Below are 9855 nucleotides of genomic sequence, written 5' to 3'. Positions count from 1 at the left end.
TCGGTTTCAATTTAGTTGTCAGGATAAAAATTTTGTTTCAAAATAAATATTGGTTTATAACTTCAATGCATAATTTATTGGTTTTATATTCTAATTTATTTTTCTATTAGTTGAAATCTGTTTAGGTTTATTGTAATGATACATTAATTTTTAAAATATGCAAAATTAAATATTTTTTCAATCTGTGTGTCAAAATCTAAAACGATAAGTAAAATCAAAACAGACGGAGTAATATGTTAAAGTCTAGAAATCGCAAAGCATTTTGATTTCTTTTTTTTTCTAAATTAATTATGAAGTCGTTTTGGAATTTTTTTTTCCCTCGTAAATCTGAATATTTTTGTTGTTGTTAAAAATGTCTTATGGAGCTATCAAACACATTTAAGTATCACGTACGGAATCTACGCTTGCTTCACCCTCAATAAAACTTATCTTACTTTTGATCCCAAACTAGAATTTGTCAATATATCGCATTTTCCTGATCAAGCTAAACAAGTCTAGTAACTATAGGGTTTGATAAACAGGTAAATAAATCACTAATCAAGCCTCTCAATCCAATAATGAGCCGAGGTGGGAGCTCTGGAGGCGGACAAAGCTCACTAGGCTATCTTTTTGGATCAGACAATGAGACTCCAAAGAATCTCCCATCGGCTGCCCCAAAGCCTACACCACCATACGGCATAGATCCCACCGACGACGAAAAATCTGACCAAAAGCCTAAGATCTCTAACAACAACAACTACTACAGAGCTCAGGGCCAAAACTCTGGCAACTTCGTCACAGTAAGTCTTTATTTTTCTTCATATTCTGAATTAATCAAATTCTGTACCTTTTTCAAATATGAAAAATTGTGGGTTGAGAGAATATTATAATTTCAGGATCGTCCAACGACGAAGGTTAAGTCGGTTCCTGGTGGAGGTTCGTCTCTTGGATACTTGTTCGGAGTAAAGGAATGAAAATGAAGTCATATAACTAGGGTTTGTATTGTGATCTAGTGAGTATTTTGTGTACTGAATCTACTGATCCCTATCTAGACCTCTACACTTCTTATTTATATGTATGTACGAAAACGTGTGTTTTGAGTTTGCAGTTGACTTGTTCAACTTGGCGAATAAATGGTTTCTAGTCATGGACATATATTATGCATCTTTAGTATGGTTTTTCTCATATATGAATATGCATTTCGGTATGCTTTTTCTCATATATGTTGCCTATTGCTTCCTCTTTAGTAATTGGGAAAGTGGAGCTTCTTCTTTTGCACATGTCCAATGTAAACTAAATTGGACATTTTTATTTTTGAAACAAAGGAATATAATAATTTGAAGCTCAGATAGGTAGAAAACTGAATTTTATTTTCATGTAAAATGTTTACGATAAACTACATTTCAAAACAGATTTTCAACTATTAGATCACAATTATTGATAAGTTAGTTTGAATATTAATCGTATAAATTTATTTCAGTCTTGCTTACACAATTCAAATCATATAAAATTAACATGCTAGATTCTTCTTTCTTGTCTTTTTATCTTTTTTTTTTTAACGACAAAACACTCACAGACTCATATTGACTCTGCAAACCAAAACGGTAACTCCGCATCCATGTGAACGACGAAAGACGGTTGTTTCCTAGCATTACGTGCCAAGCTATCCGCCCGTAGATTCTCCGTTCGGGGTACATAGACGATTTCTGAGTTGAGGAAACTTTTACGTATAAGTTTGATATCTTCCGGATAATTTTTAAATGCTGGCCATTTTTCTGGTTCTGAAACCATTTTCACCAATTGAAAACAATCTGTTGCAAACCATTTTCTTGCCTTTTTATCATTTAGAAATATTATCGACAAATTAATTTCAAACAGGTTTGGAAAGTTTTTAAGTTTGATGTAATTTCCAAATCGTTCGTTCCAGCAACGGCAGTGGGACACCGCATGGAAGCCACGTGGGCTGATGTTAGGATCTGTTTGAAATTATGGGGTAAATTTGCAATAATGAAAAATATGTTGTTATTTTCTAAAAATTTGTGTAAACTTTTTCCCCGAGTCCCGGACCTTCTCAAACCTTCCTCTACTAGTTACAACTTACAACTAACTAACATTCTCCAAACTCAAAACAAGTATTCGATCGCTGAAGAAAAAGCTCTTACGACCGGAGGAGTTGTGACTTTCAATTCATTTTGCTCAGTTGTTGAAACCGGTAATAATCACCATCTTAATCTTGCACATTAATCTCTGTGATGCATGTTTCTTTTTTTTTCATTTGGTCTTCTCTTTTGTATTTTCTTCAAGGTATTAGACTTTCTCTTCTCATATGTTTCAGAAAGAGAGAGATCAAATACTATGCGGCCTTTTCCTGCTCCTATAGACAAGCTCAAACCAATATTTTTGGTTTCAAGATCACACGGTAACTCGTGTACCTTAATTCTTCAGTTTCAGTTTGTCACGAGGAAGAAAATAAAACAGAGTGATTTCTTTTTTTTCTGAGAAGCAGGTAAAGTAGTGAGAACCATTATACCCAAGAAACTTGAGAACGTGAACAATAGCGAAAGAGAGACAATGAAGAAAACTAAGGAAACAGTAGAGCCAATTGTTGCCTTCAGTAAACCACCACCGTTTACACCATTTGTCGGTCCATTGCTCGTGTATTCGCTTCTTCAATCATGGTTTAGCGGCGATGAAGACCGCTAGTTACATCTTGGAATATATTTATGTAATTATGTATCATATGAGATGTCTGCATGCCAAAGTTTTCTTAACCATAATCTCTAAAATTTAGATATCAACCGAGTCTTCAGTAGGCATAATCTTGTGAGATCTTAATGCATGTTTGGTGTTGTTTTAAGTCGATCACTTGTTTTTTCTTAAGTTTTATGTGTGTTTGTGATCAAAAGAGTTTTGTAGCAATGCATCTAGTAAATAAGAGTTTTCGACCCATTTTTAGAGCACCAGATTGAAATTGCAAGCATCATTTGTTGTAACCAGTCTTCTTTGAAGCAGTCGAGATTCTCTCCAAGCCTTGAATTTTGATCTTTTGCAATGTTACAAAAGGTGACCATATTTTCATTTTGCATCTTCTATTAAGTGATTGTTCTATCCTTTGGTAAAAGCCAATAACTAAACCGGTCAGAACCAGAACTAAACCACATTTTGCAGAGTTGAAATGATTAAGGTTTGTTATGTTATTTTATTTCCTTTTGTCAAAAGACTGAAATAGAAATCACACATGAAAACCATCAAAGTAAAGATTCATCTGAAACAAATTACTTTCAAGAATGACTTTTTCCTGAATGTGAATCTGTTAGCTTAGTGCTGAAGTCCCAAACCTTCTTGGCCAATTCTGAATCTTGGCCAAATGATGATGGTTTAGTAATGTTGCAGTTTCTGAAGTATTCTCCTGTAACTCCTGCAACCTGAGGACTCAATGCTAAGTAGCAAGTTGTTGCCGCACCCTACAAAGTCCAGTACTAAACATATTAAACTAGATAACCAAACAAACCAAAGCAAGACCGGTCTATATCTTTAACCAGCACCAGTTCTCTCCTAGAATAGTTGTAACTGATAAAAGCATACCTGCGGTATAGTCTTTATGAAATAGCTAGCCAGTGCACTAACAGCTCCTACATCAAGCCAGTGACAGAGAGGATCATAAGCAAACCCAAAGTATGTATTTGTTTACAACATGTGCGTAACAGAAGAGAAGTTACCAGCTAAATAGCTATTGAAGTGGCGCCAAAGACTTGTCATAATGGCTCCTGGATGAAGAGAATTTACTGTTATATTGACTCCATCTTCCTGTTTTATGATCATACCAGAACTGAATCAACATAGGTTCTTGATTTGATAGATCCATTTTCTTGTTGTACTTACCTTCAGTTGCCTTGCAAGCTCGTTGGCGTGTAATACGTTGCAGAGTTATGCTTCCGATGTGGGAGTTATGCTTGTAGACATTATGTATCCTCAAGACAAAGTTTCGTACTTATGGGCCCCAGCATATGGGCCTAGGCTTAAGGCCTTCCTCGTTGAAACGTAGATTATGTTCAAGCTTAACACAGTAATGGTTTACATTACTACAAACCTCTATTATAATCGGATAATCATGTCTTACTCTTATAAGCGTATACCGGTTATCCGCTTAACATAGTAATTAACTCAAATTATCAGGTTAACATGTTTTAGACTTTTCTCACAAACCTCACACCAATTGTGTATTGCTTTTAACAACTGTAAACCTCACACCAATTGTTGTATTGCTTTTAACAACTGTGTTGTTATTGTGGAACAACGAGAAAGATAAATTTTAAGCACGAAGAAGTAGACCAATAGATACAAGAAGTGCCTTTTCTGAAACCCCACAAACCTTAGCCAAGATTTTTATCTACATACGAAATTATTGTCCTTGGTAAACGGGTCCTAGGCTGAAGAAGTATGAAATATGAATTCGTAGATGTTGACTTATTTTCGTCTAATGACCGATCTAACCGGTTATCATTAAAAAAAATACAAAACATACGAAAAAATAACGAAAAAAAATAAAACAAGAGAAAAATCTATTCATTTCCTAATTAGATAAAAAATAATGGTAATCTATTGTTTTTTAATGAACCATATGGAACAAATATTTCTTGTAAATGGTGTAAATTGTAATGAATTATAAGAAATTCACTATTCTCATTCATCCTTTTAGTCACCATCTAGAGTTTTAATATACTGGTTATAATTCCTACAATTTTGGACATTTTTTCATTTTGATAATGAATTTGTGTTTTATTGTCTAATACTACAACACTAATCTTCTAAAAACTTGGGATTTCTTTGCCAATAAAATTTTATAAATAAAATAATACCCATATTTCTTGTCAATCATAAATGCATACTTTTATTAATTTCTAAATAAATTGTGCTTAATAAATATTTTTCCTGATGTGATGTTAAGTTCTTTGACTTGTTAAAAAAATTTATTCGACGACAAATGATTGGATTTATTTACGATTACATTAATAGCATTATTATACATTCTCTTGCATCCTTCAATTTCTTTTTTCTTTTTGCATCCTTCAATTTCCTGAAGTTTTAAAAATTAAATCTAAAATATTACCCTTATTCAGGTTGACCAAAATCTCTTAATTGATTCCAAATATATTAAACTTAAACATATTTATTATAAAAATAAAATATTATATTTTAAAATAGTGGATAGCATTTATTGGTGGATCTATATCAATTATATTAATATTTTAGAGGTTCTATTTAAAAAAAAGTCCACATAAAAGCACATAACGTACGTGAAAGTTCGAACACTTCCAAATTTGAATTTTCCTTTTTGGAAAATTTTGAAATTTTTTTTATTAATAAGTGTGATGATTTTCTAAATGCTCTGCCAGCAAGTCTACTTTCTAAAATAAATTTAATCGAAAGACCATCATGCTTCTTATATATCTTTTACTAACTAAACGAGGAAAATATGATGAAGTTAGTTTCTCGTCAGAAATAAATGCATTCACAGTACGAGACTTTGTCCCCGTTGAAAATGATGCTAGTGATTCACACAAATTGGCATGCATGTTATTCCATAAGTCAAGGCCAAGACTAGTCCTTTCGATTTTTGGGATATCCGTTGGATTTGTTTCGATACATTGTTCATTTGGATTCAAAAAATCTGAATATTCGTAAGTCTTCTGAGCAAAAAAAAATATTAAAAATTAATATAAGTTAAAAACGGAGTAAATCACAAATAGCTGTATATCCCCTCCTCTTTTATACAAATAATTTTTTATCTACAACTAAATATATAATTTTATATATTATTATTTTAACATATAATTATATTAATGTTATTTACAAAATTACTTATAAAAGTTTTAAACTAAATGGAATATAAAATCTTTATAAAACAACAAAATTTTCTTAACTTTTGTGTTTTATAAATAAATTTAGTTTATTTTAAAAATTTATGAAACATGTAGTTTTGCTACTTATTACTTTTATTTTATATTATTAATTTTTTTAAAACAAGTTTTTTTCTAGATTTGTTTGTGTTTAACAATTTGGATGAAATGACCGTGAAGATTCATAATTCTTACGGATATCCGTATTTTTCGAAACAAATTCAATCGAAAACTCAATTAGCAAAGCAAATCACAAATACCAGAAATTATATTATTATTCGCTCCCACCCGGCCACCCCTATTAATGTCATTCAAGTACTAATACAACCATTCACACATTATCTAAAAGACAAATATGGCAAAAAAGAGCTATGAGACAGTCCTCTTTTTCTTCTTCTTCTTCTTCTTCGTCATCGTCATAAGCTTCAGTTCCATTTCTGTTTCTGCACAAGTTTGTGAAAACATTACTGGAATATTCATACCCAACAGTACTTATGACAACAACCGTCGTCTCATCCTTCCCACCCTCCCTTCAAACGTCACGGCTCATGACGGCTACTTCCAAAGTTCGATCGGGCTTGGTCTGGACCGAGTCTACGCCATGGGGATGTGCGCTCCAGGCGCTGAACCTAATGTTTGTTCTCAGTGTATTGAGACCGCATCTGATGGCTTACTACAGAACTGTCAAAACCAGGTAGACGCTTTCTCATGGTCGGGTGACAAAACCCTTTGCCTTGTTCGCTACACTAACCGCTCCTTCTCCGGATTACTAGGCATGGAGCCACGCGGAGCGATCGCCAGTACTGCAGATACCAATCTGAATCAGACTTACTTTGATAGCGTGTGGACAAAGTTAATGTTTGGTATGATCTCTAATATCTCCTCTTCCTCATCAGCCGGGAACAATGCGTCTAAGTACTATGCTGGCGAAGACGATGTAGTTCAATTACCGGACTTCAGGAACATATCAGCGTTGATGCAATGCACACCAGATGTTTCTTCTGAAGATTGTGACGTTTGCTTACGGACAAACGTTATTGACTATCAGACGTGTTGCCGTAGGAGGCAAGGTGGAGTTATATCGCGACCAAGTTGCTTTTTCCGGTGGGAGTTGTATCCTTTCATTGGTGCTTCAGATCTTATTTTCTTACAGCCTTCAACGCCGCCCTCTCTTACACCATCTCCTGTTTCCAAAGAACCGTCTCTCACAGTACCCTCTCATGTTTCCAAGAAAGGCAAGTTTCTATTTTAGAATAGAGCAACTTTTTTATTTTTATTTTTTGTGTAGTTATGTTCTTGGTGAATCGGATTTTGTGCAGATACAAGAATTTCAGGAGGAGTTATTGCGGCGATTGTCGTTGCTGTTCTTGTTGCCATAATATTGATTACTCTAGGCGTTGTTATTTTAAAGAGAAGAAAGAAAAAGCAAGAAATTGAACTTCCAAATCCAAGTGAGTTTATTTATGTTTTGAACATTTAATTTTGTCTTGAATTTTTTCACAAACTTTTTTTTTTGTCTTAAATGAAGCCGAATCGATCCAGTTTGATTTAAGCACAATTGAAGCTGCTACAAACAACTTTTCTGAGCGTAACAAGCTTGGTGAAGGAGGATTTGGTGAGGTTTACAAGGTATATACACATATAGACTCTCTTTGTCCATCTAGCTTTGTTCTTTTGTTAAGATTCGTGAAGTGATATGTTGCTTAATTTGTAATTATTTTGAAAGGGTATGCTCATGAATGGTACTGAAGTTGCGGTGAAGAGATTGTCTAAAACATCAGGACAAGGTGAAGTAGAGTTCAAGAACGAGGTTATTGTTGTTGCAAAACTTCAGCACAGGAATCTTGTTAGACTTCTTGGGTTTTCATTACAAGGAGACGAGAAGTTACTTGTCTATGAGTTTGTTCCTAACAAAAGCCTCAACTATTTCCTCTTCGGTCTGTTTTTATTAACTCAGTTTCATTTGTTTCTCTTCCTTGAACCTAGCTAATTTTTATTTTGTATAAGTATGCAGACTCTAAGAAGAGAACTCAGTTGGACTGGACAGTTAGACGCAACATCATTGGGGAAATTACTCGAGGGATTCTATATCTTCATCAAGATTCACGGCTCAAGATCATACACCGTGACCTCAAAGCGAGTAACATTCTCTTAGATGCTGATATGAATCCGAAAATCGCTGATTTTGGAATGGCAAGGATCTTTGGAATCAACCAAACTGTAGCCAATACATCAAAAGTGGTCGGAACCTTGTGAGTGTATACTTTCTTGGACCTATTGAAGTTCAATTAATGAACCCTTTTGTTGCTTAATAACTTGTGTATTTTGCAGTGGTTATATGCCACCAGAGTATGTGGCAAATGGGCAGTTCTCGGCTAAATCGGATGTCTATAGCTTTGGAGTATTGATTCTTGAGATCATTAGTGGCAAAAAGAATAGCAGCTTCTACCAGATGGAGGGTCTAGTTAACAACTTAGTCACATATGTTAGCAATTATCAACTAAATAACTCTCAATTTTTTTAATTCTCTTAATTAAATTGATCATAGTTATAAATATATTACAATAATTTATACAGGTCTGGAGACTTTGGGAGAGTAAATCATTGCACGAGCTCGTAGATCCTGGCATCAGAGACAATTGTAAAAGTGATGAAGTCATTAGATATATTCATATTGGGCTGTTATGTGTTCAAGAAAATCCTGTAGATCGTCCCACAATGTCTACCATTCACCAAATGCTTACAATCAGCTCAATTGCGCTGCCCCTCCCTCTGCCACCTGGATTTTTTTGCAGTAACGAGCCAAGATCGAATCCACTAGCCCAGGGACTGGAACCGGGTCAATGGAACAGCAAGTCTTTTACTTGTTCTGTAGATGAAGCTACTATCACCGATGTTATTCCTCGTTGAATACTCAACATGTTATGTTTGGTTTAAGTTTTTTTTTCCACAAACGCATGTCACTTTCTCATATATTCCTTAATTTTTACCCATAGTTCATTTAGAATGAATACGTTTCTAGACCATGATAAGAGGCAGTTCACTATAATTTTAAAACAAAGATTAAGCATCTTTCTCAATATCTTATAGCTTGGCTTGGGAAATGAAAAACACAAAGAGCTGTTCTTATACAAAGAGAGTTTATTACATTAACCTATCAAATTAGGGGTTTCACCCATTTACATAAATTTATTAACAAATATATTTTTAAAAATACTATCAACTTATAAAACCATGACATTAATATATATTTTAATATGATTTTCGTGTCTTGGTTTAAGTTATTTGATCTTGTTTGATTTTCATTAGTAAATCCTAACGAAGTACTTGACGAATCCTAAGAATATATAGTTTATAATGGTCACCTTTATAATGGTCACCTGCAATCTGGAGAAATATATATATATAAAGTTGGATTTTTTTTCTTCTTATGACATGTGGAAGGGGGGGGGGGTTTGTTGACATGTGTCCTCATGTTTTTTTTTGTATTTAAATTCTTCTTCTTTTAAATTATTGCAATTTTCTCCATCAATTTCTAATTGTGTATTATCTAATCTTTTTCACACTTATTGGTCTCTAAAATTCAAGAAATAAATAAAATAATATAAATATATTTTAAATATTTAATTTATTCACACCTAAAAATAGCAAGACTTTTCATCATTTTATTATTTTTACTAATTTTTATTATTTCATTTACAAATTATATTTATTTCACTATTAGTATCATAAGATAGTCAAATTAAGAATAATAAACTAGACAACCAACGCATAAACTGAGAAAGCGGGTCAAAGGGAGAATAATAATCGAAAGGCCAAAGCCACCAAAAAGCAGGAAAATATATGCCTAAAACACCGGAATCACAACCAGTAGCTGCAAAGTAAGAAACACCTCACAAACTGAACAAGAACATACAAGACGGCATGCAAGTGAAAAACCACAAAGCTCTGGATAGAAGGGACCAAAGCTCCAAGA

General features: G+C 33.6%; 3 protein-coding genes and 1 long non-coding RNA gene across 6 annotated transcripts; 3 read left to right on the top strand and 1 right to left on the bottom strand.

Annotated features, from left to right (window-relative positions):
* Nucleotides 1–438: 438 nt before the first annotated feature.
* LOC106333543 (protein SPIRAL1-like 5) lies at nucleotides 439–1125 on the top strand. Its single transcript, XM_013771978.1, has 2 exons — nucleotides 439–779; nucleotides 876–1125. The coding sequence occupies exons 1-2, from the start codon at nucleotides 558–560 to the stop codon at nucleotides 951–953; spliced, it is 300 nt and encodes a 99-aa protein (XP_013627432.1). The 5' UTR covers nucleotides 439–557; the 3' UTR covers nucleotides 954–1125.
* A 949-nt stretch (nucleotides 1126–2074) lies between these two features.
* On the top strand, nucleotides 2075–2754 carry LOC106333503. Of its 2 annotated transcripts, none has more exons than XM_013771940.1 (3): nucleotides 2075–2191; nucleotides 2315–2398; nucleotides 2486–2754. In XM_013771940.1, exons 2-3 carry the CDS (start codon nucleotides 2335–2337, stop codon nucleotides 2680–2682), a joined length of 261 nt encoding a protein of 86 aa, XP_013627394.1. In that variant the 5' UTR covers nucleotides 2075–2191; nucleotides 2315–2334; the 3' UTR covers nucleotides 2683–2754. The 2 variants fall into 2 exon arrangements, with proteins under 2 accessions (XP_013627394.1, XP_013627395.1); XM_013771941.1 differs by having other exon boundaries at nucleotides 2291–2398.
* Nucleotides 2755–3563: 809 nt separating this feature from the next.
* Nucleotides 3564–3908, bottom strand: LOC106334392. The gene is made up of 3 exons (XR_001268602.1): nucleotides 3862–3908; nucleotides 3699–3786; nucleotides 3564–3611 (listed from the first exon to the last, which is right to left on the bottom strand). It is a non-coding gene; the product is annotated as an uncharacterized LOC106334392 (long non-coding RNA).
* A 2321-nt stretch (nucleotides 3909–6229) lies between these two features.
* LOC106332085 (cysteine-rich receptor-like protein kinase 18) lies at nucleotides 6230–8918 on the top strand. Of its 2 annotated transcripts, XM_013770557.1 has the most exons (8): nucleotides 6533–6573; nucleotides 6653–7114; nucleotides 7199–7330; nucleotides 7408–7508; nucleotides 7606–7816; nucleotides 7894–8131; nucleotides 8211–8364; nucleotides 8457–8918. In XM_013770557.1, exons 2-8 carry the CDS (start codon nucleotides 6655–6657, stop codon nucleotides 8787–8789), a joined length of 1629 nt encoding a protein of 542 aa, XP_013626011.1. In that variant the 5' UTR covers nucleotides 6533–6573; nucleotides 6653–6654; the 3' UTR covers nucleotides 8790–8918. The 2 variants fall into 2 exon arrangements, with proteins under 2 accessions (XP_013626010.1, XP_013626011.1); XM_013770556.1 differs by having other exon boundaries at nucleotides 6230–7114.
* The last annotated feature ends 937 nt before the right edge of the window (nucleotides 8919–9855 follow it).

Source organism: Brassica oleracea, chromosome C3 (genome assembly GCF_000695525.1).
Source record: "Brassica oleracea var. oleracea cultivar TO1000 chromosome C3, BOL, whole genome shotgun sequence".
Lineage (NCBI taxonomy): Eukaryota > Viridiplantae > Streptophyta > Magnoliopsida > Brassicales > Brassicaceae > Brassica > Brassica oleracea.
Note: the sequence above shows the minus strand (reverse complement) of the source record. Positions and strands in the feature narration are given on the sequence as shown.

Bases quoted from the DNA above. Each gene is read 5' to 3' on its own strand.
- LOC106333543 (XM_013771978.1), top strand. From the start codon at position 558: ATGAGCCGAGGTGGGAGCTCTGGAGGCGGACAAAGCTCACTAGGCTAT. The intron at 780-875 runs GTAAGTCTTTAT...TTATAATTTCAG, and splicing joins ACTCTGGCAACTTCGTCACA to GATCGTCCAACGACGAAGGT.
- LOC106333503 (XM_013771940.1), top strand. From the start codon at position 2,335: ATGCGGCCTTTTCCTGCTCCTATAGACAAGCTCAAACCAATATTTTTG. The intron at 2,399-2,485 runs GTAACTCGTGTA...TCTGAGAAGCAG, and splicing joins TTTGGTTTCAAGATCACACG to GTAAAGTAGTGAGAACCATT.
- LOC106332085 (XM_013770556.1), top strand. From the start codon at position 6,235: ATGGCAAAAAAGAGCTATGAGACAGTCCTCTTTTTCTTCTTCTTCTTC. The intron at 7,331-7,407 runs GTGAGTTTATTT...TCTTAAATGAAG, and splicing joins AATTGAACTTCCAAATCCAA to CCGAATCGATCCAGTTTGAT. The intron at 8,365-8,456 runs GTTAGCAATTAT...TAATTTATACAG, and splicing joins TTAACAACTTAGTCACATAT to GTCTGGAGACTTTGGGAGAG.